Source organism: Rutidosis leptorrhynchoides, chromosome 9 (assembly GCF_046630445.1).
Source record: "Rutidosis leptorrhynchoides isolate AG116_Rl617_1_P2 chromosome 9, CSIRO_AGI_Rlap_v1, whole genome shotgun sequence".
Classification (NCBI taxonomy): Eukaryota; Viridiplantae; Streptophyta; class Magnoliopsida; order Asterales; family Asteraceae; genus Rutidosis; species Rutidosis leptorrhynchoides.
Window position 1 is genome coordinate 347135784 of NC_092341.1, and position 20164 is coordinate 347155947.

Sequence of the window (20164 nt, forward strand, 5' to 3'; positions counted from 1 at the left end):
CCGTAACATTTTTTTTTACGTCGTGGCTTGGTTGCCTAAGGATTGAGCAGAACTTGGGCTTTGAACTTTTTCCGCCGATACAATCTTCTTCAACGCTGCAAAACAAGAGAGTTTTTTTTTTCTTTTTTTTATTCCTCTTTTTTTCGGGGTTTGGAACCTAGTCAGGCTAGGCGGTTCATCCCCACGCCGATTATTATTGGAAAAGTTGTTTAAATAAAAATTAATATAAAAGAAAATTAGGATTGGAAAAAGACGAAAAATAAGATGCAAAGTATGACGGCTGCTCTTTACTCTCGTCTACGACATGGTTGAGGATTTATTTATATATTATGAAACAGCAATATTAATTCAAGATATTAGGGATTGGAGTAAAGAGTAAGTGAAGATAAAAGAGAGACAAAAAGAACGAGCGGAAGTTTAGAGATTACGGCTTTTTCTTAATTGTTGTTTGAGAGTGAATTGGGAAAAAGAAAAATTATGCGGCTGCTGCAGCATGTGATAGGTAGGAAATTCATGAGACAAGGTGTATGCGATGAAAACTTAAAAAAAATCGATCGGCATTAAGCCGACAGACACAAAGGATATATTAGAAGTGATTCATCCAGGATCATATGGCTCGGATACCATGTTAAGAAACGATATGTAATATTCTTTGATGATCAAATGTGTACAAGATACATAAACATATATAGAGCCTAACCCTAACAATGAAACATGGGCTAGACCCAACAATAAGCATAATGGGCTAGATACTAGTCTAACAGTATGGTGGGAGTAAGATTGTTATGATCTCAAGATGTGGAGAATTCTTTAAAAGTGCCTCAAAAACTTCTTGTGTCACATTAACCCTCATTAGTATAAGTTTTTTTAAATATGGTAGTACATCTGCAAATCTAGATGGGAAATCATAATCTTCACCATATAAGGACATATAACGACAACGGTATGTCAAATCCAGTTCAAGAAACTCAACTTTCATTTTCACTGTAAATTGGATCCAATCATCAATATCATGTTTATGATTACGGTTAAGACCATAACGGATCCGGAAGTCGTTGACAATCGGGTGATCGTAGCTTCTAATCACCGAATTGACCTGGTTGATGTACTTTTCATTTTCTGACTTAACCATGGCCATATTATCAAAAACAGTGTTCCTACTGTAACGAACCTGGATTTTTCAACTTATATTAATAATATTTATTATTAATACTTGTGCATTAATAAATGTATTTTTATACATTTTACTTGTTACCGTATTTAACTTTCCAATGCCCGACCTGTCTTTGTGACACACGTACTTTTCACGAATAATATTTCGAATATTATTTACGTTCATGATTAATTATTATTAATCATTTTTAATTAACTAGTGTTAGTAGTTAATTACTTGGGCTTTTATTTAAAATGTTGCATACTTACTTGGACTTGGGCTTTTGTTAATGGACTTGAACTTGGAAGCCCACCCTACTTCCTTATTGGACTAGTTGTGAGCCCAACATATTACTAGTAATTCATTAAGCTTAAACATGGATTAATTAAGCTTAGTTAGGAGACAAAATATGCAAGCATGCATGACCAACTTTCTATACATTTAACCTTATTACCCCTTCTTATCATACACCTTCACCCCATGCTTGAAAGTTGCCATTTGACTTCCCCATTTGATGCTTAAACCGTCGGCACCCTTGGCTAGGAAAGGGAGTTCTTTTTTTTTTTCAATTTTTTTGTTACATATACACTAGTATTGAACCTCACTTTTACACACACATACTTACACTTTTCTCTCAACTTTTCTCTCCTTCCTTGTAAGTAATATGTTCTAGTTTTCTTCTTCTTTTTCCTTTAACAAAACCGAAACTAGTCATCATCATTTTTCTTGTTTAGTTACTTGATTGTTGTTTGTTGTTGTTAAAGATCAAGTTTTCTAACTTGTATTTTCATGTAATCTTGGTTACTTCCATCTTTTGTTTGATGAGGAACCAAGAACAAGAATCTAAACTTGTTAGTTTATGGTTCTACACTTAAATGTTTTAAAGATCTAAAACTCATAAGCCTTGAGAGCTTACTTGTGTTCATGTTTTGTAGACTTAAAGTTTACTTTCCTAAGATTCAAACTTTGATTTGAATCTTCTTAAGTATGAAATAAACATGAACATAATACTTGTAACTTTAGTTTATTTCTTCATTTTATTTATTTAAAGTTGTGATGTTGATAATTTGGTCAAGTATTACTAGTTAAACTTGATCTCATATTTCTTGAAATTAAAGTTAAACTTTGTAAGTTCAAGAACATGAAAGTATAACTTTCTAGTTATAACTTCATACACTTATGTTGGATCTAAGTTTCTATAGCTTATGGTCTTCTAATTTTGTTTAAAACAAAATCTTATAAGCTTACATACATTCTACAAGATTAAAACCTAAGTTTCATGACTTATGGTTTCATTAAAGTGAAGATCCAAGTTCTATAACTTAGGGTTTAACTTATGAACACTAGATCTAGACTTTTGGTCTAGAATCTTCAAGATCTAACTAAGAACTAAGTTCTACAATTTAAGATCTTGTTTATTTAGTTTACTTTCAAGTTTATAACTTATTATTACTATTAGAACTCATGTATGTGTCGGATCTAAGATCTTGATGTAACTTTGGTTCATCAACCTTCATACAACCCTTAATTGAGTTGCGCTACATATCTTAGACTTACACTAGTTTTATGATGGTCAAAACTTAGTAAAGATGATGCAAACACATCAACGAGTTGTACACTTGAAGCTATAAGCATCAAGGATGAGAACCGTGATGAGCATCAAGCACCAAGAACCCACCAGAGCACCTTTCTTACTGTTTTCCGGGTCTGATAAGACCACCTGGGCTACTGTAAAGTTGATTTTCAGTTAGTTCAGTTCGATTAGATGATTTTACATTTAGACCTCGTCTTAATCCGAGTTACGGTTTAGGATTTATGGCCTCCCGAAAGTCACTACACCCTATTAACGTTGTGCTGAAATTTCTGACCTACTCGCACTTAAACCGTCACCACGGTCAAATGAAGACGAGTTTGGTTCTGTAAATTGGTCAGTACATAGGGGACTCATATACGGAGCCATGGCCACTGGTCTCACCTCATTTCAGTTTGTATAGAGGTTGTGGCAACTGAACGAAGTTAGCCCTTGCTTCAAACTCTATTCTTGATTGAAAACTTACTTTACCCTTTTGACTTATGATGAATGATGATGATACTTAAGACCTAATTTACATACTTTTAAACCTTTGGGAACGAAATTTACTGACTTAGTAACTTTTGACTTAGGTTGAGGACCTTTCGGACCAACCACTTGCTTACTTATCCCGCGTATCGACTTTTACTACTTTTTACTGTGAGTTATAGCATCCCTTTTTACTTTATCTATTTTGGGACTGAGAATACTTGCGCATTTTTACGTTTTATATACTAGGCACGAGTACTTAAACTTTATATATGTGTGGGTTATATAACGGCATAAACTTTCCCCTTAGCTCGGTAACGTTTAGTCATTGGTCTTTGAACCGGTGAACGTGAATTTTAGATATGGATCCATAGGGTTTGACATCCCCACTCGGGCTAGTCGCGCTAGCATTTAACGGGTGTTTAATACTTCGTAAACATACGCACTCACCAAGTGTACTATTAGGGGGTGATATTTACGTTAAGTTAGTTACCAAGTGCCCACGGTTAAACATATACTTTTCATATTGTTTTGAAATACGAAATCTCGTGGCCTACCTTACATTACTGTTATACTTAAACTATAACTCACCAACATTCGTGTTGACGTTTTTAAGCATGTTTTTCTCAGGTGCTTAGAGGTTTGATTGCTTCCGCTGTACTAGTCTTGCTGTAGACTCCCGCTGCTTTTAGAGATGTCTCCGCATGAACATTTACTTTGCATTCAAACTTTGTTACTTTTGAAATATGAAATTGTAATGACCTATGGGTCACGTACTATTATTATTGTCTTCTATTCGTAGAAGCATGCTACCGTATGTTAAACATTTGACGTTGGTTAAGACGTCACCCTTTTTATGAATGCAAACTTATTTTGAAACAACATATAGTGTTTGACCTTGTAATGATCCTGTTGTTGACGATTCGTACATGATGGTTTTGTATGGGGCGTCACATTTGGTATCAGAGCATTGGTTATAGGGAATTATGTTGCATTAGTGAGTCTAGACCCGACCGAATAGGATTCACTAATATGACTAATCTACAACTTGCTAGTTTACTTGTTTCTGCGGAACTTGCTGCATGCTGCTGCTTACTTTTACTGCTATATGTCGTATACTACTACATGTTTACTCTACTGCATGCTACTATTTGCTTTCGATTGCATGATACTTCTGTATGATTTGTTATTATTGCCATGCTATTTACTGCTATAGATGATCTAGACTGTCGTAGTTACTTTGCCTAATACGTGCTTACCATATGACTTACTGACATGGAAAAATTTATTTTTCCTTGTTCAGATGTCGAATGCCCCGCCCGTTATCATTCACTTGGAGAGCGATTCAGATTCATCGGCCACCTCACCTACCATTGTTGCTGACTCGATCCCGTCCTTACTGCCTTCCAGCGACTCTAGCGATTCATCCTCTGGAGCCAGTAGCCATGCACCTGACCTGATATCCATCTCAGACGGAGATGAGGATCCACAGGAGATTCCAGCTCCGCCCAGCTCAGGACTCCCGGAGCCATAGCACCATTCCGGTGGTGCTGTGATTCCTGGAGGAAATGAGGAGGGTCCCTTCCGTAATGAGCTTAGGCATTGGGTTAGACGCCTTCCCGATGGAAGTGTCGTGCCGATCCCGCCTGGCAGATACCGACTGATGACTACCGACCGAGCACATCCACCTTCAGATGATTCCTACGACTCATCATCTGACGACTCATCATCTGATGACTCCAGCGACGAGGATTCCGACGAGGATCCCGAGGAGGACCCTGAGGCACCCATGCAGCCACCCTCTACCACGCCGAAGAAGCAGTATCGTTTCGATGGTACTGTTATTCCAGGGGTTAACGAAGGTAGGTCGTTCGTTAAAGCACATGGACTGTGAAATGTCCCGTTCATATTGATTATAAACGTTCCATATTAATTGATTTCGTTGCGAGGTTTTGACCTCTATATGAGACATTTTTCAAAGACTGCATTCATTTTTAAAACAACCATAACCTTTATTTTATCAATAAAGGTTTTAAAAACATTACGTAGATTATCAAATAATGATAATCTAAAATATACTGTTTACACACGACCATTACATAATGGTTTACAATAGAAATATATTACATCGACATATGTTTCTTGAATGCAGTTTTTACACAATATCATACAAACATGGACTCCAAATCTTGTCCTTATTTTAGTATGCAACAGCGGAAGCTCTTAGTATTCACCTGAGAATAAACATGCTTTAAACGTCAACAAAAATGTTGGTGAGTTATAGGTTTAACCTATATATATCAAATCGTAACAATAGACCACAAGATTTCATATTTCAATACACATCCCATACATAGAGATAAAAATCATTCATATGGTGAACACCTGGTAACCGACATTAACAAGATGCATATATAAGAATATCCCCATCATTCCGGGACACCCTTCGGATATGATATAAATTTCGAAGTACTAAAGCATCCGGTACTTTGGATGGGGTTTGTTAGGCCCAATAGATCTATCTTTAGGATTCGCGTCAATTAGGGTGTCTGTTCCCTAATTCTTAGATTACCAGACTTAATAAAAAGGGGCATATTCGATTTCGATAATTCAACCATAGAATGTAGTTTCATGTACTTGTGTCTATTTTTTAAATCATTTATAAAACCTGCATGTATTCTCATCTCAAAAATATTAGATTTTAAAAGTGGGACTATAACTCACTTTCAAAGATATTTCCTTCCTCGGAAATAAGACTTGGCCACGTATCGATTCACGAACCTATATAAATATGTACATATATATCAAAGTATGATCAAAATATAATTACAACCATTTTTATTATGTTTTAGAGATTTGAGTGTATTAAGTCAGCTGTCCTCGTTAGTAACCTACAACTAGTTGTCCACAGTTAGATGTACAGAAATAAATCGATATATATTATCTTGAATCAATCCACGACCCAGTGTATACACGTCTCAGGCTAGATCACAACTCAAAGTATATATATTTTTAGAATCAACCTCAACCCTGTATAGCTAACTCCAACATTACTGCATATAGAGTGTCTATGGTTGTTCCAAATAATATATATACATGGATCGATATGATATGTCAAAACATTTGCATACGTGTCTATGGTATCCCAAGATTACATAATATATTAGAATACATGTATAATACAATATAATTTAGCTAGGATATGATTTGTATAGATTTGTTAAACAATTTCCCGTAGCTAAAAAGATCAAAAATATCCAATCTTGTTTTACCCATAACTTCGTCATTTTAAATCCGTTTTGAGTGAATCAAATTGCTATGGTTTCATATTGAACTATATTTTATGAATCTAAACATAAAATTTATAGGTTTATTGTCAGAAATATAAGTTACAAGTCATTTTTGTAAAGGTAGTCATTTCAGTCGAAAGAACGACGTCTAGATGACCATTTTAGAAAACATACTTCCACTTTGAGTTTAACCTTGATTTTTGGATATAGTTTCATGTTCATATGAAAAATCATTTTCCCAGAAGAACAACTTTTAAATCAAAGTTTATCATAGTTTTTAATTATCCAAACCAAAACAGCCTCCGGTTTCACTACGACGGCGTATATCCGATTTTATGGTGTTCATCGTGTTTTCATGTTTTAAATCATTAAGTTAGCATATCATATAGATATAGAACATGTGTTTAGTTGATTTTAAAAGTCAAGTTAGAAGGATTAACTTTTGTTTGTGAACAAGTTTAGAATTAACTAAACTATGTTCTAGTGATTACAAGTTTAAACCTTCGAATAAGATAGCTTTATATGTATGAATCGAATGATGTTATGAACATCATTACTACCTCAAGTTTTCTGGATAAAACTACTGGAAATGAGAAAAATGGATCTAGCTTCAAAGGTGTAGTGACCCGAAATTTTCCATGTTTATATATATATTAAATAAAATTGTTATTTACATGATTAAGTGTTTCCAACATATTAAGCAATCAAACTTGTGAAGACTTGATTAATTGAAATAGGTTGTATATAGACAATTGACCACCCAAGTTAACCGGTGATTCACGAACGTTAAAACTTATAAAAACTATATGATGACATATATATGGTTATATATATAGTTAACATGATATTATGATAAGTAAACATATCATTAAGTATATTAATAATGAACTACATATGTAAAAACAAGACTACTAACTTAATGATTTTGAAACGAGACATATATGTAACGATTATCGTTGTAATGACAGTTAATGTATATATATATATATATATATATATCATATTAAGAGATATTCGTACATCATAATATTATGATAATATAATAATTTAAAATCTCATTTGATATTATAAACATTGGGTTAACAACATTTAACAAGATCGTTAACCTAAAGGTTTCAAAACAACACTTACATGTAACGACTAACGATGACTTAACGACTCAGTTAAAATGCATATACATGTAGTGTTTTAATATGTATTCATACACTTTTGAAAGACTTCAAGACACTTATCAAAATACTTCTACTTAACAAAAATGCTTACAATTACATCCTCGTTCAGTTTCATCAACAATTCTATTCGTATGCACCCGTATTCGTACTCGTACAATACACAGCTTTTAGATGTATGTACTATTGGTATATGAAATATCCCGTTCTTATTGATTAAAAACGTTCCATATTAATTGATTTCGTTGCGAGGTTTTGACCTCTATATGAGACGTTTTTCAAAGACTGCATTCATTTTTAAAACAAACCATAACCTTTATTTCATAAATAAAGGTTTAAAAAGCTTTACGTAGATTATCAAATAATGATAATCTAAAATATCCTGTTTACACACGACCATTACATAATGGTTTACAATACAAATATGTTACATTGAAATCAGTTTCTTGAATGCAGTTTTTACACAATATCATACAAACATGGACTCCAAATCTTGTCCTTATTTTAGTATGCAACAGCGGAAGCTCTTAGTATTCATCTGAGAATAAACATGCTTTAAACGTCAACAAAAATGTTGGTGAGTTATAGGTTTAACCTATATATATCAAATCGTAACAATAGACCACAAGATTTCATATTTCAATACACATCCCATACATAGAGATAAAAATCATTCATATGGTGAACACCTGGTAATCGACATTAACAAGATGCATATATAAGAATATCCCCATCATTCCGGGACACCCTTCGAATATGATATAAATTTTGAAGTACTAAAGCATCCGGTACTTTGGATGGGGTTTGTTAGGCCCAATAGATCTATCTTTAGGATTCGCGTCAATTAGGGTGTCTGTTCCCTAATTCTTAGATTACCAGACTTAATAAAAAGGGGCATATTCGATTTCGATAATTCAACCATAGAATGTAGTTTCACGTACTTGTGTCTATTTTGTAAATCATTTATAAAACCTGCATGTATTCTCATCCCAAAAATATTAGATTTTAAAAGTGGGACTATAACTCACTTTCACAGATTTTTACTTCGTCGGGAAGTAAGACTTGGCCACTGGTTGATTCACGAACCTATAACAATATATACATATATATCAAAGTATGTTCAAAATATATTTACAACACTTTTAATATATTTTGATGTTTTAAGTTTATTAAGTCAGCTGTCCTCGTTAGTAACCTACAACTAGTTGTCCACAGTTAGATGTACAGAAATAAATCAATAAATATTATCTTGAATCAATCCACGACCCATTGTATACGTATCTCAGTATTGATCACAACTCAAACTATATATATTTTGGAATCAACCTCAACCCTGTATAGCTAACTCCAACATTCACATATAGAGTGTCTATGGTTGTTCCGAAATATATATAGATGTGTCGACATGATAGGTCGAAACATTGTATACGTGTCTATGGTATCTCAAGATTACATAATATACAATACAAGTTGATTAAGTTATGGTTGGAATAGATTTGTTACCAATTTTCACGTAGCTAAAATGAGAAAAATTATCCAATCTTGTTTTACCCATAACTTCTTCATTTTAAATCCGTTTTGAGTGAATCAAATTGCTATGGTTTCATATTGGACTCTATTTTATGAATCTAAACAGAAAAAGTATAGGTTTATAGTCGGAAAAATAAGTTACAAGTCGTTTTTGTAAAGGTAGTCATTTCAGTCAAAAGAACGACGTCTAGATGACCATTTAAGAAAACATACTTCCACTTTGAGTTTAACCATAATTTTTGGATATAGTTTCATGTTCATAATAAAAATCATTTTCTCAGAATAACAACTTTTAAATCAAAGTTTATCATAGTTTTTAATTAACTAACCCAAAACAGCCCGCGATGTTACTACGACGGCGTAAATCCGGTTTTACGGTGTTTTTCGTGTTTCTAGGTTTTAAATCATTAAGTTAGCATATCATATAGATATAGAACATGTGTTTAGTTGATTTTAAAAGTCAAGTTAGAAGGATTAACTTTTGTTTGCGAACAAGTTTAGAATTAACTAAACTATGTTCTAGTGATTACAAGTTTAAACCTTCGAATAAGATAGCTTTATATGTATGAATCGAATGATGTTATGAACATCATTACTACCTTAAGTTCCTTGGATAAACCTACTGGAAAAGAGAAAAATGGATCTAGCTTCAACGGATCCTTGGATGGCTCGAAGTTCTTGAAGCAGAATCATGACACGAAAACAAGTTCAAGTAAGATCATCACTTGAAATAAGATTGTTATAGTTATAGAAATTGAACCAAAGTTTGAATATGATTATTACCTTGTATTAGAATGATAACCTACTGTAAGAAACAAAGATTTCTTGAGGTTGGATGATCACCTTACAAGATTGGAAGTGAGCTAGCAAACTTGAAAGTATTCTTGATTTTATGTAACTAGAACTTGTAGAATATATGAAGAACACTTAGAACTTGAAGATAGAACTTGAGAGAGATCAATTAGATGAAGAAAATTGAAGAATGAAAGTATTTGTAGGTGTTTTTGGTCGTTGGTGTATGGATTAGATATAAAGGATATGTAATTTTGTTTTCATGTAAATAAGTCATGAATGATTACTCATATTTTTGTAATTTTATGAGATATTTCATGCTAGTTGCCAAATGATGGTTCCCACATGTGTTAGGTGACTCACATGGGCTGCTAAGAGCTGATCATTGGAGTGTATATACTAATAGTACATACATCTAAAAGCTGTGTATTGTACGAGTACGAATACGGGTGCATACGAGTAGAATTGTTGATGAAACTGAACGAGGATGTAATTGTAAGCATTTTTGTTAAGTAGAAGTATTTTGATAAGTGTATTGAAGTCTTTCAAAAGTGTATAAATACATATTAAAACACTACATGTATATACATTTTAACTGAGTCGTTAAGTCATCGTTAGTCGTTACATGTAAGTGTTGTTTTGAAACCTTTAGGTTAACGATCTTGTTAAATGTTGTTAACCCAATGTTTATAATATCAAATGATATTTTAAATTATTATATTATCATGATATTATCATGTATGAATATCTCTTAATTTGATATATATACATTAAATGTCTTTACAACGATAATCGTTACATATATGTCTCGTTTAAAAATCATTAAGTTAGTAGTCTTGTTTTTACATATGTAGTTCATTGTTAATATACTTAATGATATGTTTACTTATCATAGTATCATGTTAACTATATATATATATATATATATATATATATATATATATATATATATATATATATATATATATATATATATATATATATATATATATATATGTCATCATATAGTTTTTACAAGTTTTAACGTTCGTGAATCACCGGTCAACTTGGGTGGTCAATTGTCTTTATGAAACATATTTCAATTAATCAAGTTTTAACAAGTTTGATTGCTTAACATGTTGGAAACATTTAATCATGTAAATATCAATCTCAATTAATATATACAAACATGGAAAAGTTCGGGTCACTACAGTACCTACCCGTTAAATAAATTTCGTCCCGAAATTTTAAGCTGTTGAAGGTGTTGACGAATCTTCTGGAAATAGATGCGGGTATTTCTTCTTCATCTGATCTTCACGCTCCCAGGTGAACTCGGGTCCTCTACGAGCATTCCATCGAACCTTAACAATTGGTATCTTGTTTTGCTTAAGTCTTTTAACCTCACGATCCATTATTTCGACGGGTTCTTCGATGAATTGAAGTTTTTCGTTGATTTGGATTTCATCTAACGGAATAGTGAGATATTCTTTAGCAAAACATTTCTTTAAATTCGAGACGTGGAAAGTGTTATGTACAGCCGCGAGTTGTTGAGGTAACTCAAGTCGGTAAGCTACTGGTCCGACACGATCAATAATATTGAATGGTCCAATATACCTTGGATTTAATTTCCCTCGTTTACCAAATCGAACAACGCCTTTCCAAGGTGCAACTTTAAGCATGACCATCTCTCCAATTTCAAATTCTATATCCTTTCTTTTAATGTCAGCGTAGCTCTTTTGTCGACTTTGGGCGGTTTTCAACCGTTGTTGAATTTGGATGATCTTCTCGGTAGTTTCTTGTATAATCTCCGGACCCGTAATCTGTCTATCCCCCACTTCACTCCAACAAATCGGAGACCTGCACTTTCTACCATAAAGTGCTTCAAACGGCGCCATCTCAATGCTTGAATGGTAGCTGTTGTTGTAGGAAAATTCTACTAACGGTAGATGTCGATCCCAACTGTTTCCGAAATCAATAACACATGCTCGTAGCATGTCTTCAAGCGTGTGTATCGTCCTTTCGCTCTGCCCATCAGTTTGTGGATGATAGGTAGTGCTCATGTCTAGACGAGTTCCTAATGCTTGCTGTAATGTCTGCCAGAATCTTGAAATAAATCTGCCATCCCTATCAGAGATAATAGAGGTTGGTATTCCATGTCTGGAGACGACTTCCTTCAAATACAGTCGTGCTAACTTCTCCATCTTGTCATCTTCTCTTATTGGTAGGAAGTGTGCTGATTTGGTGAGACGATCAACTATTACCCAAATAGTATCAAAACCACTTGCAGTCCTTGGCAATTTAGTGATGAAATCCATGGTAATGTTTTCCCATTTCCATTCCGGGATTTCGGGTTGTTGAAGTAGACCTGATGGTTTCTGATGCTCAGCTTTGACCTTAGAACACGTCAAACATTCTCCTACGTATTTAGCAACATCGGCTTTCATACCCGGCCACCAAAAATGTTTCTTGAGATCCTTGTACATCTTCCCCGTTCCAGGATGTATTGAGTATCTGGTTTTATGAGCTTCTCTAAGTACCATTTCTCTCATATCTCCAAATTTTGGTACCCAAATCCTTTCAGCCCTATACCGGGTTCCGTCTTCCCGAATATTAAGATGCTTCTCTGATCCTTTGGGTATTTCATCCTTTAAATTTCCCTCTTTTAAAACTCCTTGTTGCGCCTCCTTTATTTGAGTAGTAATGTTATTATGAATCATTATATTCATAGATTTTACTCGAATGGGTTCTCTGTCCTTCCTGCTCAAGGCATCGGCTACCACATTTGCCTTCCCCGGGTGGTAACGAATCTCAAAGTCGTAATCATTAAATAATTCAATCCACCTACGCTGCCTCATATTCAGTTGTTTCTGATTAAATATGTGTTGAAGACTTTTGTGGTCGGTATATATAATACTTTTGACCCCATATAAGTAGTGCCTCCAAGTCTTTAATGCAAAAACAACCGCGCCTAATTCCAAATCATGCGTCGTATAATTTTGTTCGTGAATCTTCAATTGTCTAGACGCATAAGCAATCACCTTCGTTCATTGCATTAATACACAACCGAGACCTTGCTTTGATGCGTCACAATAAATCACAAAATCATCATTCCCTTCAGGCAATGACAATATAGGTGCCGTAGTTAGCTTTTTCTTCAATAACTGAAACGCTTTCTCTTGTTCATCATTCCATTCAAATTTCTTCCCTTTATACGTTAATGCAGTCAAGGGTTTTGCTATTCTGGAAAAGTCTTGGATGAACCTTCTGTAGTAAACAGCTAGTCCTAAAAACTGGCGTATGTGTTTCGGAGTTTTCGGGGTTTCCCACTTTTCAACAGTTTCTATCTTTGCCGGATCCACCTTAATACCTTCTTTGTTCACTATGTGACCGAGGAATTGAACTTCTTCCAACCAAAATGCACACTTTGAAAACTTAGCGTACAATTCTTCCTTCCTCAATACTTCTAACACCTTTCTTAAATGTTCACCGTGTTCTTGGTCATTCTTTGAGTAAATAAGTATGTCATCAATGAAAACAATGACAAACTTGTCAAGGTATGGTCCACACACTCGGTTCATAAGGTCTATGAACACAACTGGTGCATTAGTTAAACCAAATGGCATGACCATAAACTCGTAATGACCGTAACGTGTTCTGAAAGCAGTCTTTGGAATATCATCTTCTTTCACCCGCATTTGATGATACCCGGAACGTAAGTCAATCTTTGAATAAACAGACGAGCCTTGTAGTTGATCAAATAAGTTGTCGATTCTCGGTAGTGGGTAGCGGTTCTTGATGGTAAGTTTGTTCAACTCTCGGTAGTCGATACACAACCTGAATGTACCATCTTTCTTCTTGACAAACAAAACAGGAGCTCCCCACGGTGATGTGCTTGGTCGAATGAAATCACGCTCTAAAAGTTCTTGTAATTGGCTTTGCAGTTCTTTCATCTCGCTAGGTGCGAGTCTGTAAGGAGCACGAGCTATTGGTGCAGCTCCTGGTACAAGATCTATTTGAAATTCAACGGATCGATGTGGGGGTAATCCCGGTAATTCTTTCGGAAATACATCGGGAAATTCTTTTGCAATGGGAACATCATTGATGCTCTTTTCTTCAGTTTGTACTTTCTCGACGTGTGCTAGAACAGCATAGCAACCTTTTCTTATTAGTTTTTGTGCCTTCAAATTACTAATAAGATGTAGCTTCGTGTTGCCCTTTTCTTCGTACACCATTAAGGGTTTTCCTTTTTCTCGTATAATGCGAATTGCATTTTTGTAACAAACGATCTCTGCTTTCACTTCTTTCAACCAGTCCATACCGATTATCACATCAAAACTCCCTAACTCTACTGGTATCAAATCAATCTTAAATGTTTCGCTAACCAGTTTAATTTCTCGATTCCGACATATATTATCTGCTGAAATTAATTTACCATTTGCTAATTCGAGTAAAAATTTACTATCCAAAGGCGTCAATGGACAACTTAATTTAGCACAAAAATCTCTACTCATATAGCCTCTATCCGCACCCGAATCAAATAAAATGTAAGCAGATTTATTGTCAATAAGAAACGTACCCGTAACATGTCACACCCCCAAATTAGGGCCTAGGGTATTTGTGACTAATTATATCAAATCACAGTTGTATAAACGAGAACGACTCTATATGAGACGTTTTGAATAAAACATTTATTAATAAAACAGCGGAAGCATTAAAAGTTTTACATCAAATTTAAACTGAAATAATAATAATAGTCTTAATGCAAAGTAAATGTAATGAAATGAAGACTCCATGTAGCAGCATTCAATTCATCAGGTAGCAATCATGGCAATCATCTTATTCGTCACCTGAGACAAAACATGCTTAAAGTGTCAACCAAAAAGGTTGGTGAGTTCATTAGTTTATCAAAATCAATCATTTCCGTTATAATAATAGGCCACAAGATTTCAGTTTCATAAATATCCGTACACTAGCAAGTGTATAAAAGCATTCTATAAGTTGTAGGCACCCGGTAACAAGCCTTAACGTTCATGTTTTACCCTCTGAAGTACACCAGATCAGGTGTGTTTAAAATAACCTCGAAGTACTAAAATATCCCATAGTCAGGATGGGGTTTGTCAGGCCCAATAGATCTATCTTTAGGATCCGCGCCTACCGTACATAGACAAGTAGTTTAATGTTACCAAGCTAAGGGTATATTTCTGGTTTAAACCCACATAGAATTAGTTTTAGTACTTGTGCCTATTTCGTAAAACATTTATAAATCAGCGCATGTATTCTCAGCCCAAAAATATATATAAAAAGGGAGCAAATGAAACTCACCTTAAATAGCAGTTGAAGTATTCCACGCAAGAAAGGAAAGTAAAGCAAGTAAGTGACCGAGATATCAACTAGAAGTAGTTCTTTAAGAGAGAAATGAGAGATTAAGGTGTAAGTTTGAAATGAGAAATGTATGTGGTATTTATAGTTGAAAATGTTAGGTAAAAAAAAAAATTAAAATAAAATAAGTAAATCTTAAAATTTAAAATAAGAAAAATTATTTTGTATTTTTATTAAAAGTAAATCTTAAAAGTTAAAATAAGAAAAAGTAGTTTGTATTTTTATTAAAAGTAAAATCTTAAAAGTTAAAATAAGAAAAAGTAGTTTGTATTTTTATTAAAAGTAAAATCTTAAAAGTTAAAATAAGAAAAAGTATTTTGTATTTTTATTAAAAGTAAATCTTAAAAGTTAAAATAAGAAAAAGTAGTTTGTATTTTTATTAAAAGTAAAATCTTAAAAGTTAAAATAAGAAAAAGTAGTTTGTATTTTTATTAAAAGTAAATCTTAAAAGTTAAAATAAGAAAAAGTAGTTTGTATTTTTATTAAAAGTAAATCTTAAAAGTTAAAATAAGAAAAAGTAGTTTCTATTTTTATTAAAAGTAAATCTTAAAAGTTAAAATAAGAAAAAGTAGTTTGTATTTTTATTAAAAGTAAATCTTAAAAGTTAAAATAAGAAAAAGTAGTTTGTATTTTTATTAAAAGTAAATCTTAAAAGAAAAGTAGTTTGTATTTTTATTAAAAGTAAATCTTAAAAGAAAAAGTAGTTTGTATTTTTGTATTTATTTATTAAAAGTAGATATAGTTTTGATTTTTTTTTATAAAATTCTAAAAAAACAAAAATTTGTTTAATATATTTCTAAGAACATTTAACATTTTATTTCTATATTTGTTTAATTATTAAATACGAATTTTATATAAAAATTATTATTATATTTAGTTTTTATAAAAATTAAAATTTATGATTATTAATTTATAGTTTTTATTAGTTTTATAAATGTTATAATATTATGTATTATTTAGTTAATTATATATTCTATTAACTAAATAACAAAAGTAATATAAATATTATATATATATTCATTGATGTAATTATGTTATATTATATATCATAATCTTATTTATAATATTTATAATTATATTATTTATTTTAAGCGTACGTTTATTCGGTCAACGTTAAATTTATTCGTATATAACAACTCTAGGTATTTTAGTAAAATCGGAAGTCGAAAAGTGAGGGTTGTTATAGTACCTACCCGTTAAAAGAAATTTCGTCCCGAAATTTAGTTTTTGCCATCAATCGGCGTTGTTCGTACCTAGACGAGGATATTTACGTTTTATCTGGTCTTCACGTTCCCAGGTAGGTTCGGGGCCTTTCGTGAATTCCAACGGATAGAATATTATTCTGTTTCATGCATTTAAATAATACGAACCCTAATTTCTTACAGGTTCTTCTATAAAGTGCATTTTATCATTAATGCGGAGGTTATCTAAAGGATTAATAAGAGTGTCATTTGACTAGGTTATCCTCAAAAGGGATGATGGTGTTATATGAGCATTTTAGTAAACTGAACACATGAAATGTGTTATGAATAGTATTGAGCTTATTTAAAACTTTGAGTGTTTATGTCACAATATTAGGGTAGACAAAACAGAGAGTAGTTCATGAAAATTATAGTCATGAAGTTTGATAGAGATCATCATTGTTAACAAGAATATTGTAATGATGAATATAAGTTGAAAAAATAAAGTTTTATCACTACTGAATAATATGGATAAAACAATTTGATTATAGGAAGCGTATAAACGAAGCTATTGTAAAAGAGTGAATGAGAAATTAAATGTTCGCCTTAACTTTTGACGTAGTCACGATTGATTTTCGGAATTCAAGGGATTAAAGGAAATCTTCGTAATCCATAAGATTTGATTCTCCGGTAATTAAGGAATTTGAAATTTTCTTTGATTAAATGAGGTGAATTGCTTCAATTGCAGTGTTTGGAATTTTGCTATAAATTAGCTTCTTCCATTTCATTATCTTCACCACTTCTATACTTTCTTCCTCAATTCATACTTCCAAAGATTGTGAGAATGCTCCATCCAGTTCTTATCCTGGATATTTTTCTGACTATCATTTCAGTCATTCTTCTTTTTCATTTACCACTAGAGGAATTTGTTTTCTTCTACTATTACCTTGGGGTTATATTGTTTTTAATTCTCCCATGTCTTTACGTTGCAATACGTATTGATATACACGGTTTGTAATTTCGGTATTGTTATCGGGCTACATATTTTCCCTTATATGTCGGAGCTCTTTGCCTTTTTATTCTCCTCTCGACTCTAAGTAAAGCGAGTAATGGTCCAGAATTTGTAGGTATGAAGTTTCGAATGGACCTACTGTTCTAAGCGTAATATCACGATTTGATTTGGTAAATTACCAGAATTACTGAGGATAGAACTATCAACAATATATTTTCTTGATATGTTCAGAGATTAAGTAGAATGTAAGAGTCGTGTAACATGGCAAATGATGATTATAAAGTCTATGAATCATCATCTTCCATTAAAAATTTAGCATGACTTACTGTAATATAATCACGTTGGCCTGACGTCATTATATTATACTAACTCATGCTTCAATTCTCAACACTACTTCAAATCATTCAAAATTTGAATTTAAATTTTACGGAATATAGAAACTTAAACAGTTTTCCTTTATGATGTAATAAAGATATTGCAAAGAGATAATTAATTGCGGACAAGAATCGTTATGAATATATCTTTAGAAATATCGAGGATATTTATAACGAAAGATACGATGATATTTTAGAATTTCTAAAATCGATGGATAATGAAGAAATTCTTCTGTAAGGATTTAGAATGCGTAAAAAGATCTTCTGTGATTTCCTTCAGAAATCGAATCATCTAGATTCTTTGGTTATAGGTTTAGTCCTTGGGATTTGTCCTTGGTCTCCTTCATGTTTTGCTCAATCCGTCTTTCAATACCATATATTCTTTTGAGCTTTTCCAACACACAATTCTTTATTATCAAGCTTCTGGTCATTAAGGCCATCTACAGCTTTTGCTGCTTCATCAGCATTCTCAAGGTTAACTGATCTGAATCATTGATTATCAATCCGATATGTTTTCAAGGATTTTGAAGAATGTACAATGTAATATATTAATGTGAATGTTAGATATTTCTTGGGTATTACCTACCCGTTAAAATATTTTCACAATCAACAGTTTGTACAAAAGAATTTTTAAATACAATCTTTATGAAAATATACATACATATATATTTTCTTCAGATGTAATTATGGATTTAATAAGTTAATATAATATTAAACTCATTTGATTTACGATTGAAATGAGAATAAATAATCTCCAAAACTTTAGAGATTACATAATCGTCGCGGAATATTTCTTTAATGAAGTTATGAATCAATACTTCATCGTTCATTGTTATTAATATACCTCAGTAAATGATGTTGATGCTCTTGGATTTCTTGTGAAATTCATAAGGCACAAATGATGTTTTCGAGAAATTTTCGAGTACATCGAAAAATAGGAGTGTAAAATCACACATGCATTTGAATAATACACTTAGTTTATTATGAAATGGAGTTTATTGTACTGAAGCAGTGATTAATGATTGTTAAGTCATTAACGAAGGATGTACATCATAGCGTATTAGTGATATGAATTAACCAAGTAGTACATACTAGTTAAGATTCACACGTAATAGTTTAGTACGAAAAGATTTATTATTGTTCCAAACCATATATATATAAAGTATACATATATAATTCTTCAGGAAGAATGAGTCAATACATCTTAACTCATTATTACTAATATTCCTTAGTATCTATGGGCATATGATGTCGATGTTTGAGGTAACAATTATGATGTTGAGACGTGGGATGCTGATGTTGTTGTTGGTGAAGCTGATGCTGTTGGTGGTGATGCTGATAGTACTGGTGGTGCTGGTGCTGCTGCTGGTGCTGCTGTTGGTGCTGCTTGTGGTACTTGGTTAGTAAGTGTGAGCCTAGCTACCAAATCGCACACTATTTCCTCCAGGGTTTCTACTTTACGCTCGAGTCTATGGATTTGTTCTACCCATTCCTCTGTAAGGTTTGTCAATTCTTGATATTTAGTTCGAAGTCTTCTAACTTCTTCTAATAACCCTTTCTGGTTAGAATTCGGGAGTATAGGACGAATATTGTCGTTGGTTACATCGAGTCGACCTTCGAGGCGAAAAATCCTTGCGAAAAGAGTGAAAACGGTATTGCGAACAGGTTCGCCGGTAAGCGGATCGAGTACTCCGACGTTTGGTGGCAAGTTTGGCTCGTGATAAGGAGTACCTTCTTCATTTCTCCATAGGGTGAGTATTTCGCGAACCCATCCCCATTTTCTAAAGAAATCACGGTAATTGATCGGTGGGTGTGCTCCTGTCACGCTATCTTTGGAGCTAGAAGAACTTGAGGAATTAGGTGAGAAATCCATATTATGTGTTTGGAATAGGGTTTGATATGAAATGGGTGTTGAATATTGAATGATATATTCGTCTCCTTGAATACGTATATATAGCAGAAAGATTTCCGTAATTTACGGAGGAAATTTAGGAAAAGTGTTAGACAAGGTCTATTGGGAATAGATATGCTAAGATATGATTTGTCTATACTCCAATAATGGCAGTATGACGTGTCGAGATTATAAAATGATAAGTATGTAATCTAATAATCTTTCGATTAAAGACTTTCAATTCGTATACTGTGATAACCCAATGACATTTCCTGATTCGCAAACCGATGCATAAAGGCATAAGGCATATAGGTTCGTGATATAACAGGGAGTTATATACGTTTGAGTATGAATT

General features: G+C 33.0%; 1 protein-coding gene across 1 annotated transcript; it reads right to left on the reverse strand.

Annotated features, from left to right (window-relative positions):
* Window positions 1–757: 757 nt before the first annotated feature.
* Window positions 758–4679, reverse strand: LOC139869165 (uncharacterized). Its single transcript, XM_071857487.1, has 2 exons — window positions 4584–4679; window positions 758–1171 (listed from the first exon to the last, which is right to left on the reverse strand). Exons 1-2 carry the CDS (start codon window positions 4677–4679, stop codon window positions 758–760), a joined length of 510 nt encoding a protein of 169 aa, XP_071713588.1.
* Window positions 4680–20164: the final 15485 nt, after the last annotated feature.